Genomic DNA, 16,600 nt, shown 5'->3' with positions numbered 1-16,600 from the left:
CTTCTAGAATCAATGTAAAATGAAGCCAAATAAAATGATAAAGAATAATCTGGACATTGCTGGTATGTTGTAAAATTTAAGCAAAAGTTGCCTTTCACTCTTTTACCTTAGACCTCTAATAGTCGGAGTGTTCTTATCATGATTTGAAAAAAAAAAAGAAAAAATCTCCTTCCTGAAGGCATTTACAAAATCACTTCTTACCCTGCCCGATGCTATTAAACCCAAGGTTGTCGATAAACTTTGTTGTACTATAAATAAAGATTAAAAAAAAAGGGAAAACACAAAGGCAAAATATCTTCATATCTAAAAACTACTGTAAACAAATTTTCTTTTATACTTTTTTTTGTTTTTGCAAGATTAACGGGTGGTCCTCAGAGGGAAATTTTTGTGATTATTCTTTTCCTTCTTTTTCCCTTTGCTCTTCTCAGTCAAATATGATCTACTTACAAACAGGTGCCCTTCACAAAATCAAGAGAATTCCTTTTTGGCAAGAATCATAGACTCCATGAAATATTGCCAGATTACTGACACTAAGCTTCACTTTTGCACGTACACTTGTGAATCCATACTTAATTCTTTTGCTGTGGGGGAAGCACTCAATTTCTCATATTCTTTAGTTTTTGTTTGTTTCCTAATTTTATTTTTTCATTAGCAAATTTTTTAAAACCTTTTCATTGTGACAGTTGAGTTATGTCATTCATTAGCTGGTGTTGCAGACAGTGTCTTATTGGCTAAAATATCACAAGTAAATACTACAGACACTGCACATCAGTTTACTGTCTGTCACGAGAACAAGGTTTCATAAACATCTCTTTCTGCATCTTGACAGCATCTGTGGCAATCTGAGGCAGCAAAATGTTAGGTTAAACCTTTCCTGTGAAAATACAATAGCACTTGTTGAAATCTCAGCATAAACAACAATAACAACAATGGTAAAAAATTAACAAATTTAAACATTAAAAAAGAGTATTCTAATTCTTTAATACATTTTTCACTTCTCATGATTGTCTAAAAATTTCAATTTATTTTTGTACATTTTCGACAATGCTTCAAATGTTAAAACATGGAAGTTAAATGTTAACACATTGAAGTTAATACACTGTTGAAAGAAAACTGATTAATGTATCAAAATCAGTTGAACATTCAATTATGACATTATGTATGTTGGTACCATTACTTTGGTTCTCATTTATCTGTTTCTTTAAAAGTATTTATTTAACTAAAAGTTCTTTAAATGTTTCAATAGAATTCTGAGAATGATGACTGAGAAGAAACATAACAGAATTGGAACTTTGCAACTCCAAGATAATGCTCTGTTAGTGTGAACTTACCTTTGCGTATTAATAATAATATTCACCTTAAATTCCAGTGCTACTCCTATGTAGTTGACTAAAGTAGGGATTTCACCCACTTTGGAGTCAACTTCAGACAAAAGTAAGTGAAGTTAGCATCCAGGGAATGTGCCTTTTCACTTATTCATTCACATAGACATTAAATGTGTGAAGGTAGATACATTATGGAGACACTGACATTTTGTTAAGATACATTTTATAGAAACTTAGATTAGTATATATGTGGGTAAGATGAGCCTGAATCCAGTATGATTTAGAGGTATGTGAAGAATATAGCAAGTGCTGTAACCAAAGAAGAAACATAGCTTATTGAGGAATGCTAATAATTTCTTCATGAGGCATGAGATATTAGCACTATAGAGAGCTTTTAGTAAAGTAAATAAACCAGTTCCAGCTGGAGAGGTAAAAACTGGGTTACAAATTTGGGTTCTCAACAACTTAATGCTATACCTTGGTACTCACTACCGATAATAAAACTAGATTTTCATTGGATAAATGATAACTTTGAATGCTATAATATGCTTAAAAAGAAGATAATTAACTTGAAGTGATATTTATAAATTTAAATGAGTATGATAGAAAACTATACATGTTTAAAACATTCAAGTATTTGATATTCATACATGCTATAACGATATCAAAGGGTATGATAAATCTTATCTACCAGGTCACCCAGTTTGAGCCGTCTTGTAGATGAGGCTCTGCAAAAAGAGATATGTGAAAGCATTTTGCATTAACATAAATGTTATACAGTTTTGAACAGTGAAAGAAAATCCAAGTTAAACAAAATTGGAAATATAAACAATTAGCTATAAAATGATATTCTAATGTAATTTCTTTCTCTCTCTCTCTCTCTCTCTCTCTCTTTTTTTTTTGTATTTCAAGGGAATAGTCAAACATGTTTAAATAATAGTGATTACCATTCATAACAAAAACATTGAGAGGCAAGAGTATGTTCCATGAAGTAAAATTTACATAAAAAATATTTTGTTAAATAAAAATCCATATCAGAATAGAATGTTTTTCTAACATAGAATTGACGTCTGAGATCATCATGGGACGGTGAGGTAAACAAGGAAAGTGTGCATTTATGTTAACAGACAATTGAAATGCTAATTAGGTTCATTAAGAAATCTGACATGACATTATGCCACCTGTGCCTAATATTCTTTTCTACTCTAGGCAGAAGGCCTGAAATTTTGGGGGAGGGGGCCAGTCGATAAGATTGACCCCAGTATGCAACTAGTATTTAATTGATCGATCCTGAAAGGATGAAAGGCAAAGTTGACCTCTGCGAAATTTGAACTCAGAATGTAAAGACAGACTGCTGAGGATTTCGCCCGGCATGCTAACATTTCTGCCAGCTCACCGTTTTTCTACTTGTACCTTGTATTACAATGTTAATGGTATAGATATTGAAAAAAATGTTTATAATATATTTTCTCTTTGAGTTATGTGCCCTCTTTAAGACAAATTGGTAGGTGGCTTTCATCTTTGTTGATCGCTATGAATTCAGACTTCTTTGCATTGAGAAAAAAACTGACTTTGGTTGCAGCGTTCTCTAGAGATGTTAACAAATCTTGCACATTGCATTGTTTATGAGCTGCGAGAGCAGGGTTAGGACCAGAGAGATATATGTTCTGCTGACATCTTGATTGCTACTATTTGATAGCGAAGCCTAGCAAGCTTCAAGACATCCAACAATCAAGTATTTCAAAGTCAACAAGGCTTGCTTTCTTCAGTCCATATGTAGAGAACCTCATTCTCAATGCAGCTGAAACATAGACAATGAAGAAGGTTTAAGATTGTCTTGATGGTAGACACATTAGACTTCTCTTTAGGGATCAAAACATTTTATGACATTAGCACAAAGTCGAAGAGGAAATTTACAGACATATTCCATTCATGCCTGTTAATATTGCTTAACACAGGATAAGATTTGCAGGACACTAATTTCTTGAAGAACAACAACCCATATTGGATGTTATATTTTAAAGCCATCTTGCATCCAAACAGAAAATGAAGACCACTCAGCTACAATGATGTTATTGGCAGAAATAAACAACATGACATTGAGGATCTGACAAATCTAATAAGGAACAGAGATTCCTGGTGCAACATTGTGAAATGCCTCTTTGTTGTGACCATTTGAAGACGAAAAAGAATGGAAGTTCTACTTCTATCTACACATACTTTGTCAGGCATGCCTGTGGAAAGTGAATTTAAATGTAAAAGAAGTATGCTATTATGAATCTTGAACTGTTAACGCAGTTGAAACTAAGAAGTATTTCAAATAAATATCATAAATTAGAATGGTCAACTTTTGGTGGTTGCAAAAGTTAGGAGAGTGAGAGAGGTGATAGAGTATTTTTCAGGAGTTCAGTTTCATCTGTATCTCTTCGTTTTACGTAATCCCAAAAGTTTGAATATTTAGATATGAAATTCAAAATCAGAATGAATTTGGATAGACTCTATATCAGCAGGTAAACATTTTGTCAAAGATATGGCAAATGTCATACCTTGATCTTGTTAATTGTTTAAAGGATAGGTCTTGGTATATGTTTCACTTATAAAAAGAACAAGTCAATAATTTATAAATAGATGAGGAATTAGGTCAACATAACATTAGACATTTAGAAGAGTGAGGGAATGGGCAGAAGAGAAAAAAGAGAACAAACAAGAACTCAAAGAAAAAAAGAAAATGGAACTTTAAATTCATTAAGGAACCTCAAATGTTAACTCCATTTGAATTCTAAGCATGTTTTAACTGAGGACGAGAACCATTAAGAAGCTTGTTATAATTCGTTAGCAAATAGGTTATTTGGCTAATATCAACCATTAAATGTCTTGCCCTCAGCTACTTGATGGAGTTGAAGAGGTATTGCATGACATGTAGTATGTCATGGTCATTTTTAGACCTTTCAGAGCCCATTCAACTCAAAGTCTATCACAGCTGATTTTTTTTTCCCAGAAAGCGAGACATACAGACAGAGAAGGAGACAGAAAAATCAGCTTCTGTACAAAATTCATTAACACCAAAATGATGAAGGCAAAATTGACTGTGGTAGGATTTGAACTCCAAATGCAGAGAAGTAGGGCTTTCTCTCAGCAATCTAGCCAATACTTCAAGGACTCTGCTAGATATTTGGTATCAACCATTAAATACTGATGGCCCAACTGAAATAAAATATGGTGCCTTTCATGATTAGTTTAAAATAAATTTGAAAACATTGCAACTTCCATAGTAACCATATGATAATAATATAATCACAGCGAGATTATGCATCATTGAATTACAATAATATTTATATATAGTTTAGAAAGAGGATATCTGTTAGTAAAGCAATCAACTCTAAATACTTATAAAACTTATCTACCACATGCTGCTATAATATCATGATGGCTGACTCAACTGAATTCTCATTGGATTATATCCTTTATATTCTTTTTTGTTTTTTACTTGTGTCATTAAACTGTGGCCATGCTGGAACACCGCTTTGAGGAATATTAGTTGAACTAGTTGCCTTTATACTTATGTTCTTTTCAAATCTGGTACTTATTCTATCAATCTATTTTATTGAGCTGCTAAGTTAATGGATGTAAACACATCAAAACCAGTTGTCAAGCAGTGGTGGGGCACAAACGCAGACACAAACACATACATACATACATACACACACACACACACATGATGGGCTTCTGTCAGTTTCTTTTTTTCTTTTAATTAATTTTTTTTATTGCCCACAAGGGGTTAAACATAGATGGGGACAAACAAGGACAGACAAAGGAATTAAATCGATTCCATTGACCCCAGTGCACAACTGGTACTTAATTTATCAACCCCGAAAGGATGAAAGGCAAAGTTGACCTCAGCGGAATTTGAACTCAGAACGTAATGGCAGACGAAATACCGCTAAGCATTTCGCCTGGCGTGCTAACGTTTCTACCAGCTTGCCACCTAACTTCTGTCAGTTTCTGTCTACCAAACCCACTTATAACGCTTTAGTCAACCAGAGGCTATAGCAGAAGACATTTTTCCAAGATGCTGCACAACGGGACTGAACTCAGAACCATCTGGCTGGGAAGCAAACTTCTTATCACACAGCCCTGTATATTCTTTATCTATATCACTTATGCAATACCTTACCAAGCAGTAGCTTCATCACTGTTTACAACTTCTGATTACTGTATGTCATTCCACTCTTGAGTGATAAGCAATCTGAGTGTATATACATATCACAATCTTATCTGTCCACAGCATTCCAGACAATACCACACAATAAATACAAGCACACACCAAACACTATAGAATAAACTGCCATGAATGGAATCATCAATTGATTTACATGCAACACTGGAGATATATCCTAATACTGCATACAACACATATAATAATAATAATGCCATCATTAGCACATTAAGAATGATTAACATTCTTCATATCACAGAGAATATCCCAGCAGTGTTCCTACTGAAGATATAACTATAAAATAATGAAAATAATGTTTGTTCTGTAAGTCATATAACGTATTCTGTTTTACCAACTTTCCACGAAAAATCACATTGAATGAGAAACAATATAAAACAATATATTCCTCAACATAACAAGGTGTATTATAACACCACAACACCTTCAATGAACCAACTATATATTTATCTATATTAAATACATTATAATATAGGTGGCTATAGCAATTAAAACCCAAAAGGAAAATTAATAAATGAGGGTGCAAAGCAGCACTTACAATTGCTAGAAATGAGAGCTAAAAATGAGCGCTATATACACACACACACACACACACACACATATATATATATTATTTAAAACGTTTTGATATGGTTCCATGTGACTTAAAGTTTTGCAGGCCTCTAACAGAGGCACTTTGGAGTGCCATATATGATAAAATGGAGATGAACACCATTCCCCCATTTGACTGGTTTGAAAAATCGTTAAGATATTAAGATATTTTCTTAACATGTAACCAATGGAAAGCTTTTTACACAAATGAAGAAATTTCATCAACCAATGCAGTGTTGAGCACTCACTCTCGTTGTTCAACATTTACCCTTTCACACATTTCAGTCATTTGACCGTGGCCATGCTGGAGCACCACCTTTAGTCAAAGAAATTGATCCTAGAACTTATTCTTTGTAAGCCTAGTACTTATTTTATTGGTCTCTTTTGCCAAACTGCTAAGTTTCGGGGACATAAACACACCAGGATCGATTGTTAAGCAATGGTGGGGGGACAAACACAAACACACACATACACACACACACAAACATATATGCATACACACACACACACACACACACACACACACACACACATATATATATATATATATATACAGGATGAGCTTCTTTCAGTTTCCATCTACCAAACCCATTCCATTCACAAGGCTTTGATCTGCCCAAGGCTATAGTAGAAGACACTTGCCTAGGTGCCACACAGTGGGACTGAACCCGGAACCATATGGTTGGGAAGCAAGCTTCTTACCATAAAACCACACCTATATATATGTAGCATTTAACAGCCATGCTGATGCATCAGATGGTTCAACAGGACATGATGTTCCAGAGGACTGAGTCGAGCTACAATGCCTAGTTTGGCATATATAGCTGTTTCTTAATTTAACTGTCTGTCTGTCTCTTTATCTATCTATCTATCTATCTATCTATCTATATATATATATGTATATATATCTATCTATCTAGCTATCTCTCTCTCTCTCTCTCTCTCTATATATATATATATATATATATATATATATATATATAGAGAGAGAGAGAGAGAGAGAGAGAGAGAGATAGATAGATAGATAGATAAGTATGTATGTGTGTGTGTGTGTGCGTGTATATATATATTTGTTTAGACATTCACACTTAGCTGCTAGTATGGCATTGTGGTTAAGAAGTTCACTTCAAAACTATGTTCAGCATATGGGTTTTACAAGCAGACAAAAGAGCCCTCAGTTCATAAACCTGAATTGCTGTTATTGATTTCAGTGGGTAGAGTTTTGTACCAAGGCATTTATCAAATGAACTTAATAAATAAATGCTTTGGCATAAACTCCTAGTTTTTGAGTCACTCCTGCAGCAACATCAGCTAAGAAAAGTTTACCCTCCCACTGCACATACACAAACAAATCATTAAGTGTATATCCTTTACAACCAAGAAAGAGATCTAACTGATGGGAAACCAACAAGTTCTGGAGAGGTGGCTAAGTCAATTACATTGACCCCAATGTTCAACTAGTACTTATTTTATCATTTCCAAAAAGATGAAATGCAAAATTGATTTTGGTGGAATTTGAACTCAGATTGTAAAGATGGGTGAAATACTGCTAAGCATTTTGCCCAGCATCCTAATGATTCTTCCAGCTTGTTGCCTTAAATACAAATATAATATCGATTTCAAATTTTAGTGCAAGACCAAAAGCTCACTGCCATAGACACAAATATAATATTAAAATACGGAGCTCATTAGTATGGTGGGTAAAGCTCTTTTGCTAAGAGTTGAAATAACTGATTGGTACCATTCATTTAGAATACCAAAGCTTATTTTATCTGGATGAAAGCAGAACAAAGTTCATATAGGTACAGGCATGATTTAGTTGTTAAGGGGTATTTTCAGTTCCATTCTTACAGCTACAGTGCTGCCCCTGGGCAAGTCTTCTACTATAGCACTGGGCTGATCAATACCTTGTGAGTGAGTCTGGTTGACAGAAACTCTATGGAATTCCATAATGTGTGTGTGTGTGTGTGTGTTCATGTTAGTGTCTGTCTCCTCTATCTGTCACTTGGCAACTAATGCTGGTTTGTTAACATCTCCATAACTTTAGTAGTTTATCGAAATAATCCAATAGTATCCAAAAGTATCTGATTAAAAAAAAGAAATAAGTACCGAGGTCAATTTGTCTAACCAAACTCTTCAAGGTGATGCCCCAGCATGGCCTCAGTCCTATAACTGAAACAGGTAAAAGATTTCAACTTAGAAGTCTGAGATAGCTAAGTCAATACAGTACAACATCTTGTCTTTCTTTCTGCTGTCTGTACAGTGTCAACTTTACTGATCTTATATTTAACACTGAAATAGTATCTCTATACTAAAATAAAATTTTGAAATATTTGACATCAGTAGAAAAGGTAACCTCTCTCTCTCTCTCTCTCTCTCTCTCACACACACACACACACACACACACACACACACACACACACACACACACACACACACACACACACACACACACACACATACACACAGTAGAAAAAATAGTTAGCAATCTTATCTGATCAGTTGATTTAAAATATTTAGGGTCAGTTGCACTCCACAACTTATCTCTAAATGCATAGATTGATGTGTGAATCAATAACACAGCTACAATGATAATTAACCTTTTAATTACCTTATTTCTGTTGAAATACACTACTTTTGTTTCAGCTGATTTTGAAAATAATAAAGAATTTAGTAAATTAACTTTGTTTATAATTAAGCAGGTGTTTGGAATATAAATTCACACAAAACTTTCATGGATGGTTTTAATTCATATTTGATTAAACAGCAAGTTTGAATTGTAGAACCAGGGGGAAAGTCTCAGGTACTTTGGTATCAAAAGAGTTGAACTCACTAACAGAGCTGGAGAGAGTAAAAACCTTTCACTGAATATCAAGATAAAGGTTTATCAAGCTTAGGTCCTCTTGTAAACAAAAAAACGTGGAGACATGTCAGACAAGAAAGTGAGTTAAATGTGTATTTCATGAGATCATCATCATCATCATCATCATCGCCATCATCGTCTTCATATCATTTAACATCTGTTTTTTCATGCTGGCATGGATTGGACATTTTGACTGGAGCTGACATGGTCAGAGGCTACACCAAGCTCCATTGTCTGTTCTGGCACAGTTTCTATAGCTGGATGCTCTTCCTAATGCCAACCACTCCACAAAGTGTACTGGGTGCTTTTTTATGTGGCACCAGCACCAGTGCTTTTAATGTGGTGCCAACACAAGGTCTTTGCAAAAACTTAAACATTACATTAAGTTGAAAAGGTCACCAACTCCGAGGAACTTAACAGAACAGTATCTAAGCCAGTATATCTACTGTTCAGTGAGTGTCATCTGAGGTGGCTTGGCTATGTGTACTTCCTGGATAGAGGCTGCATTGTTTTAATCTATTGTATGGCCTGCTTGATTGTGAATTGCATCCATGACGCAGTCCCTATGCAAAATAAAGGGATGTGTGCAAAAAGGGATGTGTTCATTCAGTGCACATTGAAATGGCATCATGGGAAAACAGTATCAAAGTTCTTATCCTGAGGATATGCAGCAAAGGCAGGAGTGATGCATTGATATTGACTCCACCTGATGACTCAGTATTCTTCTGTGGTGGTCACACTTAGTACTCTCTCTCAGATAGGCCCGATAGTCTTCGCATATAACGAGCCAAATTAATGATGGCACAGTAAGGAAGTGGGTAGGAGGGGAATGAGGAAAAAAGGGACAAATCTCCACCTTCTCCCAAAAATGCACAGAGGCTGATGACGATGACGATGACTGAAGTTGTCATCATCATCATCATCATCATCAGATAGAAATGAATTAAACTGTTTCCTACTTCAACTCATGATGTTCAATTAGCAGTTATTAATATTCTTAGATCTAAAGGTTTTTAAATAATCCTGAATTAGTGTTAGTAATTGTAAACTATTTTGATATTTATTATTTCTTAATGTATTCAGAAATAACCTTCAGTTTTGACATTGTAATGAAAGGATATGTGAGCCAAATTTAGAATACCTGTTAAAGAATTAAGACTTGGAAATAATGTGCAATAGGCTTTCCTCAGATACTTTTAATCATGTATTTGGCAAAAATACATTTAGTTTTCTTGAATTACTCTGTGTAACATAATGGTAGTACATTTAATAAAGCACTTGTTTCTCAGATAGCACCCTAGTTCATATATCTGATAATGTTTTTGTGACTGTCCATCACAATACTTTGGTTAGGAAAAGATGTGCCATTGAATGGACATTGAGTCAATTTAAGCTGTTCCCTGAGTATTGTTACAGTTAAATGAGAAGTTACTTGATATTTCAGCAATCTTAATTATTCCAAGTCATTTAAGGCAGCATGTGAGTGCAAGGATTTAAAAAAGAACTTCTGATTCTGTTATTAATATTAATTTTGTCAAAGATTGGAAATAGTATATAAATACATATAGTAGAGCAGATAAGAAATTGAAACCATGTGCTTTGAATAATGGTTTGTGTGGATGTTTCTTTTGAGTACAAGGATTAATATGACACCTGAAGTTGATGAAAGAATAGACCAGCTGAAATCTAGTGTAGATAGAAGCAGGAAAAAATTATGGTCAATAGTCCAACCTAATCTAGAATTAAACTCATCTTAAAACACAGACGAAGGGAAAATATTTTCATTTCAAAACTTGTATTTATTTGATTTTAAATGTTAATGAGAAACTATTTTTCATTTTAGAAATAAAGTGTAAAAGAATCAATAAATTAAAAAAAAAACAACAACTTTATCTAATAAATGAGCGTAGATTAATGAGTTTTCACCATCAACATCAGTGTTGTCATTAACATAATTTCTATGTCTGCTTCCCATTCTGGTATGTGTTAGATGGGTCATCATGATCTGAGACATCTCTTATTAGTAGCTGCTCATATATGTCATTTGGTTTGGTCTCTATGACTACATACCTTTCCAATCACCAATGACTTTACAGAGTGTACAGGATGCATTTTCTCATGGCATCAATACTGGAAAGGTTGAATAGTCCTTGGCAAGATAAGACTAAAAGCAACTCTATGCTTTCTCTGCTTGTTTACTACTACTTCCCAAAGTGTAGTGAGTTCATTTTTTTCATGGCACCAGCACTAGAAAGATTGTTTCACTCACCAATCATTCTAGAGTGAGTGGGTAATGTATGACTTTTTATCATGGTGCCAGTACAAGAGGTAGGATGCTTGTACAAAGTAAATGCAGAGTGTATTCAGAATTTTGTAAATTTTTAAATGGAAAACAAATGCAATCATTTTTATAAACAACACAGTTTTTAGATGAAGATGAAAGTTCAGTTAGCAGAGAACCAGTTATATACCATGGAATTCTTTGCTTATTTTAAGAATTGCAGCATATTTTTACTGCGAGTTTCAGTTGCATAGTGAATTGAGAAACCAAAAACACATCACGGTTGCATTTCAAATAACATCTCTGCTTATTGGTTTCATGCATGCTATTTTTAGGTTTGTTAAATATCTGAAGAAATGTCTAGATATATGCTTAACAACTCACATGAACAATTTTAGGATAAAAATATAGTTATCTGCAGTCATATTAAAATCTGCTTTCAGGTAGTCACAAGATCCAAATTTATGCAAAGAACTGTGTTTTCATGAAATCTGCTCATAGAAGGGGATTTATCTATAAGCTCTTAAGGATTATATTGTAACCAATTGAAACTGAAAACTCTGTTTTCCACAGATCGGCAAAGAAAATCTGTGTCAAGATACATTGGTATTTAAATGGGTTATGTCCGAGAAACTGATTTAAGCATTATTCAGTTGCAACCTCAATTAAAAATAAAACTACCAATAGTAATAATATTAAAGATTGACATAGTAATTATAGATTTGCATAATAATTGAGATTAAAAATGGTTGCTTGCCAGAATACAAAATAGCAATAGAAAGAACAGTTAGAATTTGTTGCATGGTGCAGCAACTTGGGAAAGGAATTAGAAAACCTTATGAGTTTGGTAGGAATTATAATTCACTATTTGTATAATGTAAATCTCAGTGATAAATTAAGTTTTTTTGAGCTGATAGGATATTTCAAGATATCACGTGTGATGTATAAAACTGAAAAGACTCTTGTAAGTCATGGTAAATAGTTAAGAAATAAATCTTAGAATGTGATGATAATTTCAAATTTTCTTTTTTTAATTGGTAAACAGAAATATTTATGATTGAGTATAGATGAGACATGAAGAAATATAATATCTATGTACATAAGAATTAGCAGGTATTTGATGAGGAGTCTATTTATGAAAACAGATACCTTTCTGGAAAGTAAAATAAATGGATAAGATGCTTAATGTTGAGAATGTTAAGAAGGCTAACTGACCAACCATGAGTAGAATACACATTTACAGGTGGTCTTACATATTATTAGATGAACAATGGTTCAAGTTAAATATAAACTGATAGTCATTTCTCTACTCTATTGCATCAATAGTCAAATTGCTGTATAGTTATGTCTGATATTTAGGGTGGATACATAACCATTAGGAATGAAACAGATTGTTTTATATATATATATATATATATATATATATATATACTACAATTATACAATTAGAAAATGTAGGGTGACTTAATTTATAAATATTAAAGAAACCTTGCATGGAATTAAAATTTCAGTTAAGTATTTTAAAATGATTTGTAAAAATCTCGACTTACCATTTAATTTCCATTTAGCTTCCGCTAATGACATATTAGCCACTGGCGTCAGCTGATACTACATTGTCTTTTGGATCATCAGAATTTTTTTCAATATCATTAATTAAATTGTCGAGAGGATAGTCTCCATTTTGAGCTAACGTCAAAGAAGTCATCTTTTCGGTCATATAGTCCGCACATTTGTCACCATATTTATCAATGTCCATATGGTTATCACCTTCATTGGATGGGGATGACCTTGACGTTGGCTGTTCAATGAGACTAATATCTGAGGCTGATTGGTCAACAGAATTTGTACCTTGATAGCTTTCATCATTATCCATATTGTCCGAGGGGCTTGTGTCCTGTTGCCAAAGCAACTGTTGCTCTTTATTGTCCAAGTCTTTCCAGCACTTAAGTTTCTCTAGGCTAGCTGCACTGTCACTGAATTCCAGTTCTTCTCCTTCCCGTTCTTCAGAAGTGTTGCTCTGGGTGTCACTGTCTGGAGAATCCAATTCATCTGTTGGGCCGGTAGGTGAAGGGGTAGGGGTGGAAGAAATAGCCATGGCACCAGACTCCTCGTCCAAGTCGATGCTCGGACAGATTACTTTAATCGGTGGAGACGTTACCATGGCTGATAGGATGGTTGGGTTGGCAGTTTCCAATTGTTGCTGTTGCAGTTGATGGTTTTGGTTTTGGTGATGGTGGTGGTGGTGGTGGTGGAACTGATGTTGGTTGTTATAAAGTTCGTTATTACTGTGATTATTGAAGGTTTGATAGTTGTTGACAATAGTCACAGAGTCCATGATATTTTTGGGACGACACGTCTGGGAACATAGAGTTTTTTGATCCCCGGCGAAATTTTCAAGAAGAGTTTCAGTCTCTTCTCTATTTAAAGCATCTTTTTTCAGTATCGATTTTTTTTTCAAAGTAGCAGGAGAATCTGAAATGATGGTTGGTGTAGCTCTCTTTACTGAGGGTGACTGCTCTGAGTAGGAATCAGAGGAGGAGTTATCTTTGATTTTATCTACAATAAAAACAAATCGAAAGCAAACCATTAAATACATTTCTAATAAAAACACGAAATGTTATGAATAAGCTAAAAATAGACAACATAGTCTTCAAAAACTGAATATGAAAGATTAACAGGTATAAAAAGAATATTATTTTCAGAAAATAACAATAAAATAAAAGTTTCATTTTGATAGAATTATCAACCTTATATAAAGACAGATATTTATAAATGTTAGGGTGATGGTTAACTTACTTCCAATTTAAAACCTATTCATGATAATCTTAAAGCAAGCCTAATGAATATGTAAACATCTAATGGACATTACAATAAAATTGCAGTAGCTGAGTTAATTCAGTTCTATAAATAGAATTGTTTATAACACTATATACAATTTGCTGTTCCGTTCTGATATTTCAATACTTTTTCTCTTTCTCTCTTACACGCACATACTACATACACTATATATATGTGTGTATGTATATATATATATATATATATATATATATATATATATATATATATATATAGAGAGAGAGAGAGAGTGAGAGAGAGAGAGGGAGAGAGAGAGGGAGAGAGAGAGAGATACACACTGTATGTATACACATCACACATGCACGAACAAAAATTTCTCTCTTTCTCTCTCTCTCCTTGTGTACACGCATACACATTCACACACACACATATCTGCATGTGCGTGTGTATGTGTGTGTGTGTGTGTGTGTGCATATGCACATGTGTAAGGGGGCTGAAAGAAATTTGGCAAAGTGGTACAAGACTGTTTCAAACCCTGGGAGGTATGGATCCTCACAAAATTGAAGGCAGTGGGACTGTAAGTTTTTTTTTTCTTTTTAATCTTTCAGAGTACCTAGCAGACAGTCATGGGCCCCATCCCCTGGTATTCTGGGTTTCAGATCAATGTACCAGCTGAACCCATTTCTTAAAGGCCTCACACACACATACACATACATGCATGTATGCATGCTAACATATACGCACGCACACACACACACACACACACACACACACACACACACACACACACACACACACACACACACACACACACACTCAGGCATATTAACCATTGAGCTTTGTACTGGCTTTTATAATTAGTTTGTAAAACTAAAAGTAGAAATAAAGGGTTTCAGAAAAGAGAGAACCAAGACTTTGTATATTGGAGTCTCATACTACTGAAATATTAATATAGCAAAAAAAAACCAAAAAAAAACCCAGATATGCTCCAAGTTGAGTTAAGGAGCTCTGTATTCTTGTAATGGCCTTGATTCATGTGCAAGAAAGCAGTATGCAAATGAGTATAGAAAAGGTGACCTAATAATCAGGTTGCACCAAATGCATTTTGTAGTATTTAATATAATAATAGAAAGAATCTTTAATGCTGAGTGAAAGACTGATTATATAATGTCAGTGCAAGCAATGTGATGCTATAAAATTATATAATGTGAGTGTGTAAGCAGTGGAATAAAATCTTGAAAAAGATGCTAGATAATGTTGAGCAATGTTTCTTAGTCATTAGTCATTTTACTTTATTCAGGGCTCTATTTCAATTGTCCCAAGATATGAGCACCCACCATGAATATATATACACACACATATATATATATATATATATATAAATTTATTACACAATTGAAAGGGTTACTAATAGTTTCACGCTTTTATGATACTTTAAGTAGGCATATTTATAATACGCCAACTAAATTCGATGACTGGCACCCATGCCAACATCGTCTCCTTCATTGGATACGAAACTCGGCTTGCGAAGACCTGTTGGGGCAAGCAAAACTGAAATCGTGATAGTACCTGTGCCCAGCGTCACCTTCCTGGCACTTGTGCTGGTGGCAGGTGTAAAGACATTTGAGCGAGATCGTTGCCAGTGCTGCTGGACTGGCTCCTGTGCAGGTGGCACGTAAAATACACCATTTTGAGCGTGGCTGTTGCCAGTACCACCTGACTGGCCTCCGTGCCGGTGGCATGTAAAAGCACCCACTACACTCTCGGAGTGGTTGGTATTAGGAAGGGCATCCAGCTGTAGAAACTTTGCCAAATCAGATTGGAGCCTGATGTAGCCATCTGGTTCACCAGTCCTCAGTCAAATTGTCCAACCCATGCTAGCTTGGAAAACAGATGTTAAACGATGATGATGATGATGATGATCTCCAAGCAATCATTCAATTGTATTTAATAAATATGTCAAAGTGCCATAAAAGCATGAAACTGTTAGTAGCTCTTTTGGTTGTGTATTAAATTTATATTTATCTCGCGTGCAACTGAGGATCAAAACGGTTGGATGTGCTCTTTTAGGTGCCTAGTTTTAATTTATGAAAATTTATGTGCAAGTGATTTGAGAAAGCATAGTGACAACTATACACACAGTCGTATATATAGTTCAAATAGGCAATATATATATGCTAGGTATAAATGTGTTGTGAAAATGGTAATGGGAGGTACAAATGATAAAGTTTAATCAAACAAGGCGTGGAGTGATTAGGTGAATTGTTAGAAAATTGAGACTTGATAAAAGATGATTCAGAATCAAAGTGCATATAAGAAAATTTCACATGCACATACATACATATATATGTATATATTTAATATCACCTGAGTAATAACCTCATAATGTGCATTTTAAAGCTCCTCTACAGTTATCAAATATATATATCTACATCCCCCCTCTCTCTCTCTCTCTCTCTCTCTATATATATATATATATATATATATATATATATACATACATATATATA

General features: G+C 34.3%; 1 protein-coding gene across 4 annotated transcripts in view; it reads right to left on the bottom strand.

Moving 5' to 3' along the window:
- Window positions 1-6: 6 nt before the first annotated feature.
- The window catches only part of LOC106878173 (uncharacterized), a 1,037,364-nt gene continuing 1,020,770 nt past the window's right edge, over window positions 7-16,600 (bottom strand). For all 4 annotated transcript variants that reach the window (XM_052969981.1, XM_052969982.1, XM_052969980.1 and 1 more), the window contains 2 exons: window positions 12,845-13,850; window positions 7-874 (listed from right to left, as the gene is read on the bottom strand). In XM_052969981.1, the coding sequence (XP_052825941.1) occupies window positions 12,880-13,850 (971 nt within the window). In that variant the 3' untranslated portion in view covers window positions 7-874; window positions 12,845-12,879. The remainder of the gene's footprint in view (window positions 875-12,844; window positions 13,851-16,600) is intronic.

The sequence above is a fragment of the Octopus bimaculoides genome, chromosome 8 (assembly GCF_001194135.2).
Source record: "Octopus bimaculoides isolate UCB-OBI-ISO-001 chromosome 8, ASM119413v2, whole genome shotgun sequence".
Classification (NCBI taxonomy): domain Eukaryota; kingdom Metazoa; phylum Mollusca; class Cephalopoda; order Octopoda; family Octopodidae; genus Octopus; species Octopus bimaculoides.
This window is presented reverse-complemented; position numbering and strand designations above follow the sequence as displayed.